Raw genomic sequence first — 17,479 nt, forward strand, 5'->3', positions numbered from 1 at the left:
ACAGTGCCATCCGTTTTGTCACCAAAGCCCCATATACTACCAATCACTGCGACCTGTATGCTCTCGTTGGCTGGCCCTCGCTACAAATTCGTCGCCAAACCCACTGGCTCCAGGTCATCCATAAGTCTTTGCTAGGTAAAACGCCGCCTAATCTTAGCTCACTTGTCACCATAGCAACACCGACCCGTAGCACGCGCTCCAGCAGGTATATTTCACTGGTCATCCACAAAGCCAACACCTTTTTTGGCCGCCTTTCCATCCAGTTCTCTGCTGCCAATGACTGGAACAAATGACAAAAAAAAATTAAATAAAAAAACATCACTGAAGCTGGAGACTTATATCACCCTCACTAACTTTAAGCATCAACTGTCAGAGCAGCTTACCGATTCGCTGCAACTGTACACAGTCCATCTGTAAATAGCCCATCCAACCAACTACCTACAGTTGAAGTTGGAATAATACACTTAGGTTGGAGTCATTAAAACTAATTTTTCAACCACTCGACAAATCTCTTGTTAACAAACTATAGTTTTGGCAAGTCGGTTAGGACGTCTACTTTGTGCATGACACAAGTAATTTTTTCCAACAATTGTTTAGACAGATTATTTCACTGTATCATAATTCCAGTGGGTCAGAACATTCACTAAATTGACTGTGCCTTTAAACAGCTTGGAAAATTTCAGAAAATGAGGACATGGCTTTAGAAGCATCTGATAGGCTAAATTATGTAATTTGAGTCAATTGGAGGTGTACCTGTGGATGTATTTCAAGGCCTACCTTCAAACTCAGTGCCTCTTTGCTTGACATCATGGGAAAATCAAAAGAAAATCAGCCAAGACCTCAGAAAAACAATTGTTGACCTCCACAAATATGGTTCAACCTTGCGTACTATTGGAAATTGCTCCCAAGTGTAAACACCATGGGACCAAGCGACCGCCATACTGCTCAGGACGGAGACGCGTTCTGTCTCCTAGAGATGAACGTACTTTGGTGCGAAAAGTGCAAATCAATCCCAGAACAGCAGCAAAGGACCTTGTGAAGATGCTGGAGGAAACAGGTACAAAAGTATCTATATCCACAGTAAAACGAGTCCCATATTGACATAACCTGAAAGGCCGCTCAGCAAGGATGAAGCCACTGCTCCAAAACCGCCATCAAAAAGCCATACTACGGTTTGCAACTGCACATGGGGACAAAGATCATACTTTTTGGAGAAATGTCCTCTGGTCTGATGAAACAAATATAGAACTGTTTGGCAATAATGACCATCGTTATGTTTGGAGGAAAAAGGTGGAGGCTTACAAGTCGAAGAACACCATCCCAACCGTGAAGCACAGGGGTGGCAGCATCATGCTGTGGGGGTGCTTTGCTGCAGGAGGGACTGGTGCACTTCACAAAATAGATGGCATCATGAGGCAGGAAAATTATGTGGATATATTGAAGCAACATCTCAAGACATCAATCAGGAAGTTAAAGCTTGTAGCAAATGGGTCCGAAGTTGTGACAAAATGGCGTAAGGACAACAAAGTCAAGGTATTGGAGTGGCCATCACAAAGGCCTGAAACCTATATCCCATAGAAAATGTGTGTGCAGAACTGAAAAGAGTGTGCGAGCAAGGAGGCCTACAAATCTGACTCCGTTACACCAGCTCTGTCAGGAGGAATGGGCCCAAAATACAACCAACTTAGTGGGAAGCTTGTGGAAGGCTACCCGAAACGTTTGACCCAAGTTAAACAATTCCAAGGCAATGTTACCAAATACTAATTGAGTGTATGTAAACTTCTGACCCACTGGGGATGTGATGAAAGAAATAAAAGCTGAAGTCAAACTCAAATCAATCACTCTACTATTATTCTGACATTTCACATTCTTAAAATAAAGTGGTGATCCTAACTGACCTAAGACAGGGAATTTTTACTAGGATTAAACGTCAGGAATTGTGAAACTGAGTTTGAATGTATTTGGCTAAGGTGTATGTAAACTTCCGACTTCAACTGTACCTCATCCCCATATTTGTTTTTCTGCTCTTTTGCACATCAGTATTTCTACTTGCACATCCTCATCTGCACATATCACTCCAGTGTAAATTGCTAAATTGTAATTACTTCACCACTATTAGCCTATTTATTGCCTTACCTTCTTACTTCATTTGCACACACTGTACACAGATTTTTGTATTGTTATTGACTGTACGTTTGTTTATTCCATGTGTAACTCTGTTGTTTTTGTTGCACTGAGCTTTATCTTGGCCAGGTCGCAGTTGTAAATGAGAACGTGTTCTCAACTGGCCTACCTGGTTAAATAAAGGTGAAATAAAAAAATAACTTCTCACTTGTAAACTAGTCAGACGAGAGACTTTGGCGCAATTCTTTAAAGAAAAATTACTATAGGGCTGCCTCTATAGTCACCTATAGAACGGCTGTTAGACAATTTCCGATGCACATCTGCAGTTGCTCAGTAACATCACATTACAAGGACCAGCGGTACAAGACATGCACACAGGGTCAGTGAACAATTGATTCATTAAGAGACAGCTGATGGCAATGGAGGCTAAATGACAAGATACTGCTGGTGTTTTTCTATTGAGCATAACAGTAAAATCTCCACTGAGCTGCAGATTTCAAACTGGAATCAAGAAGTACAGCAAAGAGTCCACAAATCTGGTTATTGCACAACAGGTTGTTTGATGGGTTGAGCACTGGCAAGTGCATCTGCAATGGAGCAGTTCCTCAGTTTAAGACAGGCACGCCCTTAACCAACACTCCTATTCTAAGGGTGGGCTGATGCCAACCTCTGCCCATGTGCAAACCCAGCTGCTGTGATCAGCAGGGCTGTAAACCCATTTACCAGGGTCCTCTCGGTTTACACTTCAGATTATTAGGCATTACACTGCAGTGTGTGTGTGCTTTGAATGATGCCTTCTGGGAGTAAACTTCCATTTAAGAACAACATTGCATAATGCTGCAGGTTGACCCTACATGGGGCCACATACTGTAGTTGATTGGAGGTGGCTAGAGAGGTGCTGGACTAGGATGGGTAAGAGAGACATGGTACTGCCTACCATCTAAAGACGGTAGGGCCTTGATAGTGCAGACCACCCTTCACCACCTTGCCCATCCTGTCTTCCTCTGCCAGTAGAACAGTGGGACTTGGGGCAGCTGGTGGAGCTACAGAGTGCCATTGTCCTGGGCAGCTAACGAGTCACGGTGTGTTGTCTCTGGCTCGGAAGGAGGCATGGGGTCAGCAGGGAAAAATCCACTCACATGGACCCGGGACAAGCAAAGAGGAAGTGTGTGCACGTCTGTCTGTATCTCACGGGGTGTGTGATATATATATATATATATTTGTAAATGACTATTGTAGCTGGAAACAGCTGATTTTTTTATGGAATATCTACATAGGCATACAGAGGCCCATTATCAGCAACCATCACTCCTGTGTGGCACGTTGTGTTAGCTAATCCAAGTTGATAATTTTAAAAGGCTAATGGATCATTAGAAAACCCTTTTGCAATTATGTTAGCACAGCTGAAAACTGTTGTTCCGATTAAAGAAGCAATACAACTGGCCTTTAGAGTAGTTGAGTATCTGGAGCATCAGCATGTGAGTTCAATTATAGGCTCAAAATGGCCAGAAACAAAGACTTTCTTCTGAAACTCCTCAGTCTATTCGTGTTATGAGAAATGAAAGGTTATTCCTGGCGAAAAATTGCCAAGAAACTGAAGATCTCATACAACGCTGTGTACTACTCCCTTCACAGAACAGAGCAAACTGTCTCTAACCAGAATAGAAAGGAGTGAGGCCCCGGTGCACAACTGAGCAAGAGGACAAGTACATTAGTGTCTAGTTTGAGAAACAGAAGCCTCACAAGTCCTCAACTGGCAGCATCATTAGATAGTACCCGCAAAACACCAGTCTCAACATCAACAGGCGACTCCAGGATGCTGGCCTTCTAGGCAGAGTTCCTCTGTCCAGTGTCAGTGTTCTTTTGCCCATCTTAATCTTTAATTTTTATTGGCCAGTCTGAGAAATGGCTTTTGCTTTGCAACTCTGCCTAGAAGGCCAGCATCCCGGAGTCGCCTCTTCACTGTTGACGTTGAGACTGGTGTTTTGCGGGTACTCTTTAATGAAGCTGCCAGTTGAGGACTTGAGGCAAAAAGGTCTTCTAATGATCAATAAGCCTTTTCAAGTGATAAACTTGTAAGTTGTGTTAGCTAATCCAATTGGAACACAGGAGTGATGGTTGCTGATAATGGGCCTATGTATGCCCATTGTCTACACTGTCTTTCTGATCAATTTGATATTTTAATGGACCCAAAAAATATTTATTTAAAAAACCAGGACATCTAAGTGACCCTAAACTTTTGAGCAGTAGTGTAGGTAGAAGTTGGTGGAAGAGAGACGCAGGAAAAACAGACTGAGCCATAATCAAAACACCAGCCAAGAATGGTCTCACTTCACAGGAAAAGGTCCAATGTGGAGCCAATTCTCTGCCACCCTAACAAGGTCTCAGCTAACTTCCAAACAAAGTTTATTAACATGGAAAATGTAACAGACAGTACATTTTGGCAACATAATTCTGACCCATTCTGGTATTCCCCCAGAATGAAACCACTGGTCCTTTGTAGGGAGAGAGAGCTGGGACATCTTAAGACATTAAAAAACAAAAACAGCAGACAAGTGGAAACTCGGAAAGAGGATGTGGCGACTGTGGAACTGGCACATATACAAGCAATCAGCAGATCTAAGCTGACCAGAAGGCACAGATGTGGCCTCTATGCCACGTTGTGGTGACCCCATCTGATGTTTGGATGAGTGTTTCCATGACCAAGCTGTTAATGTAAGGACTTCCTACAGAATAAAAATAATCTAGGCAGCTAGCCTAGCAATTAAGAGCATTGGGCCAGTAGCAAAAAGGTCACTGGTTCGAATACCCAACCAAACTTGGTGACAAATCTGTCAATATTCCCTTGAGCAAGGCTCTGGATAAGAGTCTACTAAATGACAAAAATGTAAATCTACGCCAAGCTATGAAAACATCTTGACACTCTTCGATACCGTACATGAGGATACATCTGTGCAATGTAGTGAACCCTACCTCTCCACCAGCAGCTGCAGTCGAGTCTTGGAGTTTTTGATCTTGTTCTGGGCCTCCACATTGAGCATGTCCACTGTGTTCTCTCCATTGATCTCCAAGATGACATCACCAGGCTGCAGGGCAGCCAGCTCGGCTTTGCTGCCCCCGTTGACCTGTGGGCCAGAAGTAAGAGCTGCAGTCAGACTCGCTCTACTGCCTGTGGACTTGGTGCAGACATGGTGCCATCAGCAATGTAAATAACCAGCATGCCTGAACGAAAGGCTGCACATCTTATGAGTGTTGGACTATTTGTCAAGGGATGACAGATGTGAACGGTCATGACTGTAATAACATGAGGCCCAGCCAGGTTATGTGACTTGTGAAGAGATGGGCTGTTTTCCTCAGTTTGCCTTCCAGGTGTCAATCAGGTCTTGCAGGACTCTAGCAAGTGATTCTAATGTTTATTGCGACCAAAATGTAATAGACACCACGGCTCGTCATGCGCCTGGAACACCTCAACAGTGAGGATTTATGACACCCGGAGGGAAAAGTAATCAGTGGGACAGTACTGGGGCTGTAGGGTTCACTACTCTGGCCAACCTTTGATGCCAGCCCCCCCCCCCATGTCAAGGCCAATGGGGTCTACTGCCTGCATTAGGGGGAATTCCAGCCTAATGGAAGGGTACATCTATTTGAATTCAATACCTTTGACAGCATCTCTTGATTTAAACATTTCCCATACATGTCTGCTCATGAAGTGGCCAGAAAGTGACTTTTTGGACATGAATGCCAAAACATCAAATCAGTAAACTCTTCAAGCAGTGTGTGTTTGCGTGTAAACTAGACATCACATTCTTGCTTTCTCTGTCCTCCTTGCCTCTTCTTAAAAAGTGCATTGGCGCCTGAGGGGAGGAACCTCCTCTCCCCCAAATGTGCTTTGAGAGAGTTGAGGAATGGAGGAAACAAGGGGAGAATCTCAATTTCATTTCCTTCATTCCTCAAAATCCATTGGATAAGAAGGCGAGAGGGGAGGGACCTCTGACCTTCTTATCCAAATGGGTTTTGAGAAGGATGAGGAGAGAGGATGCAATGAATCAAGGAAATGCAATTGAGGACAGATGATGCAAGTATTTGACAGCAATTTTGGGGGGGACAGTGCCAGGCTGAATGAATTACTGAGCTAACATAATATCCACTGCCTGTCCAGAAACAACCCCTAGCCTACTGCACAAATGAATTGATAGATGGTGACATGATGAGAGATCTACCTTACCCTCTGATACGCTTGGTGCAATTTTGGCCGTATTGCTTAAACCTGTCCAATTTTCTCATATTTCTATTCTCTCATACAACCTCCAGGTGTGTGGTGGACCTGCAGCACTACACTTGCGGCATTGGTTAGATGTTTAATTCCTTTGATACACACACACACAGATTTGCACAGGTGTATGCTGGACACACCCATGGCACCCGGTCAGACAGGTCTGGCTAGCTGAGGACCTACTGTAAACAGTGAAAGGATACATTTACTATTTACACCCTTGCTTCATTCCAGCTAGTTAGATCTGCTCACTAACAAACTATAAGCTAAGGCAATATATACACTGTTTGGGCTGTATAGCATCATTTAATAAGATTACCCATGGTTAGCTAGATAGCTGGGATATATCAGTCAGCTAACCATTTACAGTAACAGTTCATTAATAAGTCAATACACACTCAATTGTATGCAGTAATTGAGAAATCTGCCCTCATCTTGGCACTGGTTGGGCAGCCATTAATCAATTCATTCGTAGATAGATGTATAGAACGGTGTTAGAAGGGTGACCACCTACTTGGAAAGGACAGGTGTTGGCTGTGCACTTGACCAGGCATTCCACATTTAACCACACCCACATTTGAACATCAATATCAGGTTGGTTTTCACATGCAATTATATATATAAATAAAACACACATACAGAGTACCAGTCAAAAGTTTAGACACACCTACTCATTCAAGAGTTTTTTAAATGTTTACTACATTGTAAAATAATAGAAGACATCAAAACATACACATGGAATCATGTAGTAAGCAAAAAAAAAGAAAGAAGTGTTAAACAATCAAAATACATTTGAGATTCTTCAAAGTAGCTTTGCACACTTGGCATTCTATCAACCAGCTTCATGAAGTAGTCACCTGGAATGCATTTCAATTAAACAGGTATGCCTTGATAATTTGTGGAATTTCTTTCCTTAATGCATCAGTTGTGTTGTGACAAAATAGGGTTGGTATACAGAAGAGAGCCCTATTTGGTAAAAGACCAAGTCCATATTATGACAAGAACAGCTCAAATAAGCAAAGAGAAATGACAGTCCATCACTACTTTAAGACATGAAGGTCAGTCAATCTGCAAAATTTCAGGAACTTTGAAAGTTTCTTCAAGTGCAGTCGCAAAAACCGTCGCACGATGATGAAACTGGCTCTCAAAGGACTGCCACAGGAAAGACCCAGAGTTACCTCTGCTGCAGAGGATAAGTCCATTAGTTACCAGTGTCAGAAATTGCAGCCCAAATAAATGCTTCAGTGTTCAAGTAACAGACATCTCAACATCAACTGTTCAGAGACGACTGCCTGAAATCAGGCCTTCATGGTTGAATTGCTGCAAAGAAACCACTACTAAAAAGAACACCAATAAGAAGAGGAGACTTGCTTGGGCCAAGAAACACAACCAATGGACATTAGACCGGTGGAGATCTGTCCTTTGGTCTGAGTCCAAATTTTTGGTTCCAACCGCCATGTCTTTGTGAGACGCAGAGTAGGTGAACGGATTATCTCTGCATGTATGGTTCCCACCATGAAGCATGTAGGAGACGTGAGGGTGCTTTGCTGATGACACTCAGTGATTTATTTAGAATTCAAGGCACACTTAACCCACATGGCTACCACAGCATTCGGCAGCGATAAGCCATCCCATCTGGTTTGCGCTTAGTGGGACTATCATGTGTTTTTCAACAGGACAATGACCCAACACACCTCCAGGCTGTGTAAGGGCTATTTGACCAGGAAAGAGTGGTGGCGTACTGCATCATATGACCTGGCCTCAATCACCAGACCTCAACCCATTGAGATGGTTTGGGATGAGTTGGACCGCAGAGTGAAGGAAAAGCAGCCAACAAGTGCTTAGCATGTGAGAACTCCTTCAAGACGGTTGAAAACGCATTCCAGGTGACTACCTCATGAAGCTGATTGAGTGAATGCCAAGAGTGTGCAAAGCTGCCATCAAGGCACAGGGTGGCTACTTTGAAGAATCTCAAATATATTTTGATTTGTTGAACCCTTTTTTTGTTGCATACTACATGATTCCATATGTGTTTTTTCCTGGTTTTGATGTCTTCACTATTATTCTACAATGTAGAAAATAGTAAAAATAAAGAAAAACCCTGAAATTAGTAGTTGTCAACTTCTGACTGGTACTGTAAATCCAGAAATTTCATAGGATCAAAGACAATGTTTAATTCAATTTTTAAATGTTTAGTATACATTGCAGTCAAAGTATTCAGACCCCTTGATTGTTTCCACAATTTGTTATGTTACAGCCTTATTGTAAAAATGTTACACAAAAAATAAATAAAAATCCCCCCAATCTACACACAATACCCCATAATGACAAAGCAAATACATGTTTTTAGAAATGTTTGCAAATGTATAAAAAAAACTGAAATATCACATTTACATAAATATTCAGACCCTTTACTCAGTACTTTGTTGACGCACTTTTGGCAGCGATTACAACCTTGAATCTTCTTGGGTATGACGCTACAAGCTCGTAGCGTATTTGGGGAGTTCCTCCCATTCTTCTCTGCAGATCCTCAAGCTCTGTCAGGTTGGATGGGGAGCGTTGCTGCACAGCTATTTTCAGGTCTCTCCAGAGATGTTCGATCGGGTGCAAGTCCGGGCTCAGGCCCTTCTCCCCAGATTGCTCAGTTTGGCCGGGCGGCCAAATATGAATGGGAATATGGGAATATTTGTTATGTTCAAAAGAGGTGCTATCAAAAAGTGATTGAATTCAAATGGAGTTACCCGGAACAAAAACACTCAGATTAACTCGGAGTATTGAGCACTTGTGAACAACGGAGAGCAGCCCAACTTTTGCGATCGACAGAAAGACAGAAATAGGGAAAAAAACAAAACCACATCAGTGAAAAGAGGCCACCTTCATAAATCTCCAGCAGAAACATGGAAGACTGCAGAGAGAATGACAGGCAACAGGATGTTTGTCCATTCTGCAAAGCAAGAGGGCAGAGGTGCCATGCCTGTGGGTCCACTCGAGTGGCAATTACGTGTTGCTGTGGCGACCCACAATGGTGCCTGCCTTTTCTGATCAGGGCACGCTTCAATTCACATAAACTAAGGATGCAGCTTTTCTCAGGGGCTATGCCCGACAGAAAAAGGGGCAAGCTCTCTATTCAGGCCAACAGGACGGGAAAAGGAGGGGCCATCCATGTTGTTTCAGTGCCAAGAAGCAACCACTTCAGACAGACCAAAGCCATAGCTGCATAACCAGAGAGGGGGGAAATCCTGCTTCTCCAATAGGTTTGACAACCACTTTCACTGATGAGGTCTCCCTCCTCAGCATGGGTCCCTGTTTGATAGTTGAGACAATTCCCTGTTTCCTGCATGCTGGTGTTGTTGACTACTAGAGTGAGGAAATTAGAAGGAATGCCCATCGTCACAAGAAAGTAGCTATTAAATGGGCTGACAAGAAATTATGCCTTTGAAGTCAACAACAGTACCCCAAAAACACTACAATTCACTTGCATACAAAGGTTTGAGGAATGATAGAGAATTCCGTGGTAGTGAGGAATCAGGATGTGCAGTGGGCAGAGTGGCTGTGGCAGGCAGGGAGCAGTCTGCCCTGGGTTTCAGAGTGGATGTGGCAGGCAGGTAGCAGTCTGCCCTGGGTTTCAGAGTGGATGTGGCAGGCAGGTAGCAGTCTGCCCTGGGTTTGAGTGGCTGTGGAAGGGAGTCTGCCCTGGATTTTCTGATTTGTTTTCAGAGGAGGAGAACTATATGCTAATGTCTTCCCTTCTAAAGCTCCTTCTTCCTGTTGCTTCCTCACAAGCTTGGAAAATCAAGAATAGAAAAACAAACACGTGTACACACAATGGTCTGACACTCAGCAGCACCCCCCCCCCCCCCCCTCCCCTGGTTTCCTCCTGATGTAGCTTTCATTCCAATCTGACTAAATACAGTAGTCAAGGAAACAGGTAGAAGGCAGCCAATGAAGATAAACAATGAGAGGAGCAGAGAAGTACAGCAGAGACTGAGGAAGTAGAGTTGGCTTGGCATGCCATGTTTTGCTTTACAGAGGATAGAGTGTGACAGACTAGCCGTAAGGTCATTAGCAATTACCTTGGAAATGGTTATCGCCTTCTTGAAGTCCCTTCCTCCGTATATTCTAAACCCCCATGGAGATGGACCAATCAGGTTCACTGTCAGCGCCATCACGTGACCAGAGGTTGCCACCTACTGCCTGTTCCAACCCGAGAGAGAGAGGAGACGTGAGAACTGCTGTCACCTGACATCCACTTAACATAACATTGTGTAACCACATCTAAAAGGAATGGAAGGAATCCGAAACCCAAAAGGCACATGACTGACATTGTTGAAGTTCCTGCAAACCAACAGTTTCAATAAATCCTTAAAATATCCTTATGATTTTTTTTAATAACATAGCAAAATGTGGTATCTTACCACAGGATACAAATCAAGTCAAACATTTCTGTTCAGCAGATCCACAGATATCTAATTAATTTTTCACCATGGACTTATTTCCATCTTATTTTAAAAGGGATCATAGCACAGGGTGCTGCCCTTTCCCTTAGGAAGTGTATTTCACAGTATGTCAATGCATCCAATGGGTACAGTATACAATTGGCCCCCATAACTCCATGCCCTTCTCATGCACAACATTACTGTAGTGTTTATCATTTGCACATGTGTTTATGTTGAGACAGTGACAGCTCCCTCTCCTTTGTAATTCATGCTGTGTTGAGAAACAGCAGGGGCTCAAACTTTAGAACCCAGTTCCTACATTTTAATATAAAAATGTATTTTATCAAAACAAAACTATGCTACATTTTATCTCTGGGACCCTCACGGAACCCAAACCAGCTGCGCGCGTGCGCCATCATGCATAAATGTATTTTGCCCCACCACACCAAACACGATCACGACACGCAAGTTAAAATATCAAAACAAACTCTGAACCAATGACATTAATTTGGGGACAGGTCGAAAAGCATTAAACATGTATGGCAATTTAGCTAGCTAGCTTGCACTTGCTAGTTAACATTAATTTGTAATTTTTAGATAGCTTGCTGTTGCTAGCTAATTTGTCCTGGGATATAAACATTGAGTTGTTATTTTACCTGAAATGCACAAGGACCTCTACTCCGACAATTAATCCACACATAAAACAGCCAACCGAATCATTTCTTGTCATCTATCCTCCTTCTAGGCTTTTTCATCTTTGAATTTATATGGTGATCCATCTAAACTTTCATTGTATTACCACGACAACAAAGTTAGTCTTTCAATCACCCACGTGGTCATAACCAATGAGGAGATGACACGTGGGTACCTGCTTCTATAAACCAATGAGGAGATGGGAGAGGCAGGACTCGCAGCGCAATCTAAATAAGAAATAGGAATGAGTTCTATTTTAGCCCTTGGCGTAGCAGACGCTCGTTGGCGCGCGCGAGCAGTGTGGGTGCAATAATTGAATAACATGGATTTCAAAATGTATTTTGTGACGCTCGCGCACGCGACGTGTCCGGTCTGGTCAGCATGAGGATGACAAATCAGAGCAATATTATTGAATATAAGTACATTGAATATAAGTGAATGTATAAAACCAGTTGCCATGATAAGTTTGTTGTTATGCCCTAAACAATAGTGTGGTATTTTTTCACCGTAATAGCTACTGTAAATTGGACAGTGCAGTTAGCTTAAATTGTTGATCTTTCTGCCCATAAGACATGTCTATATCCTGGGAAAGTTTCTTGTTACTTACAACGTCATGCTAATTACATTAGTGCACGTTAGCTCAACCTTCCCGGTGGAAGGACATAGATCCCAAAGAGGTTAAAAGTTAATTTGTGGAATTTATTTCTTTGGAAATAAAAAAAATACTTATTTTCCACCATAATTTGCAATAAATTCATTAAATCCTACAATGTGATTTTCTAGATTTTTTTTCTCATTTTGTCTGTCATAGTTGAAGTGTACCTATGATGAACATTACAGGCCTCTCTCATCTTTTTAAGTGGGAGAACTTGCACAATTGGTGGCTGACTAAATACTTTTTTGCCCCACTGTAGCCTATAGCCTGTTTTAGAGTAATGTAATCATTGGATATTCTAAGAGCATTCATTGTCTGCTTATATGCCCCCTTTATTTATCCTACGGTTCGAACTTGGTGTACAGGGAGAGTACTGTATGGCCCATGTTCTGAATTCTGTCGCTGTACATTTAAAAATAACTAATAGTTATATTGACTACGTCCGTCGTAAAAGGCACAAGATGAGGCTGAATGAACTGTTTCACTCCCAGACAAGACTCCGCTGATAGCCAGGTGTAGCGGTTTTAAAGATTCACTCCATGGTGCTGAAAAGAAAGCTCTGCTGTTGGGACAGCTTTATGTAGACCCTAACAGTTTGTGGGCACCGTTTGTCACCATTATAGTGCAATTAATGTATTGTTGTGTAGTGCCTTTGCTGGCATGCATCAACATTTTGGGGGAGCTTGCCACACCAAGATTTAAAATGCCAAAATCACCAGTGGAGGGCTCAATGAATGCAACTTCACTTAACTGACAGCAACCTAAATTGCATAACATCGAGATAAATATAGAAAAGAAAGCATGCTCAGTCTCGCAAATACTTGTCTTGTGTAATTAGGAAGTTATTGTGTTCAAGTCCCTGTTCAAATCTGTTCTATATACAGCCACAGAGAGTTGGAGTGGACTTGTGACTAAACATGGTTCACCCAGAAACAAAATGCTGACAAATCCTACATCAAAAGGCTGACATTTCCCAATTCTGGATTCAGAAGTCGTTATGCAACTATATAGCATTACTGTGTATGTAGGAATTTGAAATTAAACTTAGACATATCAATATCTGAACCTTGACACACCACGTGGCAACCTTCCTAATCTCATGTCTAGCAGGACTGAATGAACAACTGATCGGTGGAGAACGCACATGATGTCGTCCCTGGTCTTAAATCTTCCTGTAAATATGATCTGTCTAGTTCCATATACCATAGATTTACATTTGAGGTGGTCATCCATCTTTAGGAGCCAAGGCTGGTTCCACAGCCACCCAGGCAGAAGCATGGCAGACAGTGAACCCAGTCAGTCAGGATCTGGAACATCGCTCCCTCCTTAAACTGGCCCATGTCAGCCATCTACAGCTGTCTGTACATTCCACAAGGTTTTGGGACAAGCAGCACTAACCAACCCAGTCATTAGCACAGTCAGGCAGCTAGTGGGGTTACCAGGCTCGCCATCATTTACAGGCCTTAATTGCTGTGGCCATGAGAAACAGCAGAGGCCCCTGCTGTAGTCCCCGGGGACAGACACTAAGGTTCCCAGCCTCTGGGCTGTTCAATTAGTCCGATGGACCAGGATCAGCAGCTCTCCCACTGGAGCCATTATCAACAAGGCACAGCGCTAATTCAGTGTTAATGGACCGACTTCTCTGTAAAACTGCTTGCCATTGGCAGCGTAAGGGTGATAACTGATTGCTATTGATCATAGCTGTTTGCTATCTGTATAGTCTGTCAGTTATATCAGTTGAGGTGAACGTGAGCTATTGACCTGAAATTCTGTTGTTGGTAAACAGATCATTACAGTAATATAGTTACACTTCAGGTGTTAACCCCATCAGTCCAGAGACCCAAGTATATATATTATATCTTTAAAAAAAAGAAGAAAAAAAAAGATCTGCTTTTCATTTATCTGCATGTCCAGCCCTTATATTTAGCCAAACAATGAAGCGTTTTACCATTTAAATGTTTAGGACAACCAGGGCTACAAGTAGAAAACAAAACAAAAAATATAAAAACAGCTGCTTTCAAGAGTTTTATTGACAAATGTCAAAACAAATAAGGGAAAAACCTGATAAAGGAATTTATAGGAATGCTGTAAGTACAGATATTGTTTGCTGAATGGAAAATGAATATCCAACTAGTCAGTGACAACTGTGTGGAGTTTGTGACAGCAACTATAAGCTTATAACAGTTTTAGACACTATGTCCTGTGGTCTATGTAGAAGAACCCCTTCTCTTCAAAACACTTGTGTAGCTTGTGTGCATCATTGAGCATAACATGTTACATGTGCGTGTTTGTGAGGGTCTCAGCTTTCCATAAGTAGCTTTTAATAGTTTGTAGCGCAAAATCATTCGGACTCTACAATAGGGTTGGGCGGCATTCAGACTTTCATACTGTCCTCTCATTCCGAGAGTTACGGTATTACCGGCTTAGTACACACGGGGGTGCCAAAAACACAAGAAACATTGGCAGTCTTACCAGAATGTTAACAAAATTAGCACAAGTAATAGCGAATATCTGGAGGCTTAACGAGCACAAAATGAAAATAAACAAAATTGCAAAGACAGGCAATCCAGCTCATAAAGTTATACATATATTAGGTAGGAGCTACCGAATGTGATTTTGGCGAGGTTGGACATTTACAAGCGAATGTAAACGAGAGACATTGTGCAAATTTACAAAATAGACGACTGAAGGAGGAACAGTACTGGCTCTGGAGCAGCACGTGTACACGCGGTGTCTGTGTTGCGTCTGACGTCGCTAGGGAAACAGGCATCCCTGCACTGCTCAGAAAAGATAGGGGAGAAGCAGACAGGGACGAAACCAGAGGAGAAAAAAAACAAGGAAATCAAAAGATTGCAGTGGCAGCTGTACAGATAACTCATCCAAAGGGCTTTGACTTCTCAAACACGGCAAAATGTGTACAATATTCTTCACCTAATTAAATTAAGCTACTTACTCAGATAAGTAGCATGTTAAATTTAGGGGTCGCGTTAACGCAGAATAATTAATTTTTCATTAAGGAAAAAAAGATCAAACGCATAAGCAATACCTTGCTGCGTTCCGTAAACACAGCTCTAAAATGCTTCTTATTGTAGTTTTTGTTCCGCATCAGACTAATTTAGTGCTTCTGTTGCCCTTCACTCAGATGAGAATTCAAGAACGGGCAGTCTATCAGCAGACGGTAGTGATCAGTGTAGCTACTTTTCTCAGTGTAGACAGCCTACTTTTCTCCAGTAAAATGCAAGATTAACTTTAAGCAAAATATTAGGAAATGTAGCTGGCTACATTCTTTCCATGATAAAGCTTCCCGAGACAGTTTCTGCAGAAATTCTTCCGTTGTGCAAACCCACAGTTTCATCAGCTGTCCGGGTGGCTGGTCTCAGACTATCCCGCAGGTGTAGAAGCTGCATGTGGAGGTCCTAAGCTGGCGTGGTTACACGTGGTCTGTGATGGGGAGGCCGGTTGAACATACTGCCAAATTCTCTAAAATGACATTGGAGACGGCTTATGGTAGAGAAATTAACATTCAATTCTGGCAACAGCTCTGGCAGACATTACTTCAGTCAGCATGCCAATTGCACACTCCCTCAACTTAAGACATCTGTAGCATTGTGTGGCACTTTGTCCCCAGCACAAGGTGCACCTGTGTAATTATCATGCTGTTTAATACATTTCTTGATATGCAAAACCTGTCAGGAGGATAGGTTATCTTGGCAAAGGAGAAATTATATCTAACAGGGATGTAAAAAAAAAAAAGTGTGCACAACATTTGAGAGAAATAAGCTTTTTGTGCGTATGGAACATTTATGGGATCTTATTTCTGCTCATGAATTATGGAACCTACACTTTACATGTTGCGTTTATATTTTTGTTCAGCGTGCATTATGAAGCTTACCATAGTCCCTCAGAACATCTGAACTAGTCACGTGTTTTTTGTTGTTGTAAATAGCACAATGGGAGAAAGCAGGAGCAGGTGAATTGACAGGGGTCGTGTTTTATATTGAAAGTTATTTATTTTATTGCTTCAATTGAGTGACTATAGTTGCCATCAAAGAAAATACATTCGGCAGAAAATAACTTAATTTTCATCAGATGACAACAGAAGTACAACGTTACTTGGCTGGGAGCCACACAGGTAAAGGGGCTTACAATGAAAAACAAAGGTATTTTTTGAAAATATTATGCATGGCCATCATATTTCTAATTGCAGTTTGCTGATGTCAAAGTTGTGAACAGAGTACCCCATGGTGGCAGTGGGGTTATAGTATGGACAGGCATAAGCTACGGACAATGAACACAATTGCATTTTGAATGCACAGAGATAGAAATATCGTGCCATCACCTCATGTTTCAGCATGTCACAAGGATTTGTACACAATTCCCAGATGCTGAAAATGTCCTGCATACTCACCAGACATGTCACCCATTGAGCATGTTTAGGATGCTCTGGATTGACATGTACAACAGCGTGTTCCAGTTCCCACCAATATCCAGCAAATTCGCACAGCCATTAAAGAGGAGTGGGACAACATTCCACAATCAACAGCCTGATCAACTCTATGTGAAGGAGATTTGTCACCGCTGCATGAGGCAAGTGGTGGTCACACCAGATACTGACTAGTTTTCTGATCTTTTTCTAAGGTATATATGACCAACAGATGCATATCTGTATTCCCAATCATGTTAAATCCATAGATTAGGGCCTAATGAATTTATTTCAATTGACCAAGTTCCTTATATGAACTGTAACTCAGTAAAATCTGAAATTGTTGCATGTTGTGTTTATATTTTGTTCAGTAAAAATAAATGTGACAGATTAAACCATACTGTGGCTATTTCCAAATCACCTAGTATGCCACCCAAGCCAACTCTATAGATGTTTTTGTAAATAGACCTGACCCCGGGCCCCTTCGGGATCTGCCCAAGTCTCACAAACACCACTCTAGCTCAGCCCCTGTTAATCACAGACTTATATCGAAGGAATAGACAAATCCAAATGGTACAACCCAGAAGTATAGCTCTAAAACAATGTCTAAAAAAGGTGTTAGTAGTCCAAATCACACCAGCTTTGCGGGGGGGTAAAAAAAAAAGAAGTGGATTATTTTATTCTGGTGATATCTCCCTGCAATGGCGGTGCAATAAAAAGCACCCACAATACTGGGAGGAATTAAAGTAACGAAGTAATACATCGGGCTCACATGTCTTCACTCATCAGGTAAACAGGAGTTCATGATTCATTGGCGGCAGAGTGTTGGTCCAGTAACAGAAAGGTCGATGAGAAAGGTCGTTCAAATCCCTGAG

The 17,479-nt window shown here is 42.2% G+C and overlaps 1 protein-coding gene across 3 annotated transcripts in view; it reads right to left on the reverse strand.

Moving 5' to 3' along the window:
* LOC129826315 (PDZ and LIM domain protein 2-like) overlaps positions 1 to 17,479 on the reverse strand; it is a 56,037-nt gene that overhangs the window by 29,491 nt on the left and 9,067 nt on the right. For 2 of the 3 annotated variants that reach the window (XM_055886896.1, XM_055886895.1), the window contains exons 2-3: positions 10,471 to 10,591; positions 5,098 to 5,249 (exon numbers count right to left, since the gene is read on the reverse strand). In XM_055886896.1, coding sequence (XP_055742871.1) covers positions 5,098 to 5,249; positions 10,471 to 10,563 — 245 coding nt within the window. In that variant the 5' untranslated portion in view covers positions 10,564 to 10,591. The remainder of the gene's footprint in view (positions 1 to 5,097; positions 5,250 to 10,470; positions 10,592 to 17,479) is intronic. The other variant, XM_055886897.1, reaches the window with a different exon arrangement.

This window comes from Salvelinus fontinalis, chromosome 28 (assembly GCF_029448725.1).
Source record: "Salvelinus fontinalis isolate EN_2023a chromosome 28, ASM2944872v1, whole genome shotgun sequence".
In the NCBI taxonomy this organism is placed as follows: Eukaryota; Metazoa; Chordata; class Actinopteri; order Salmoniformes; family Salmonidae; genus Salvelinus; species Salvelinus fontinalis.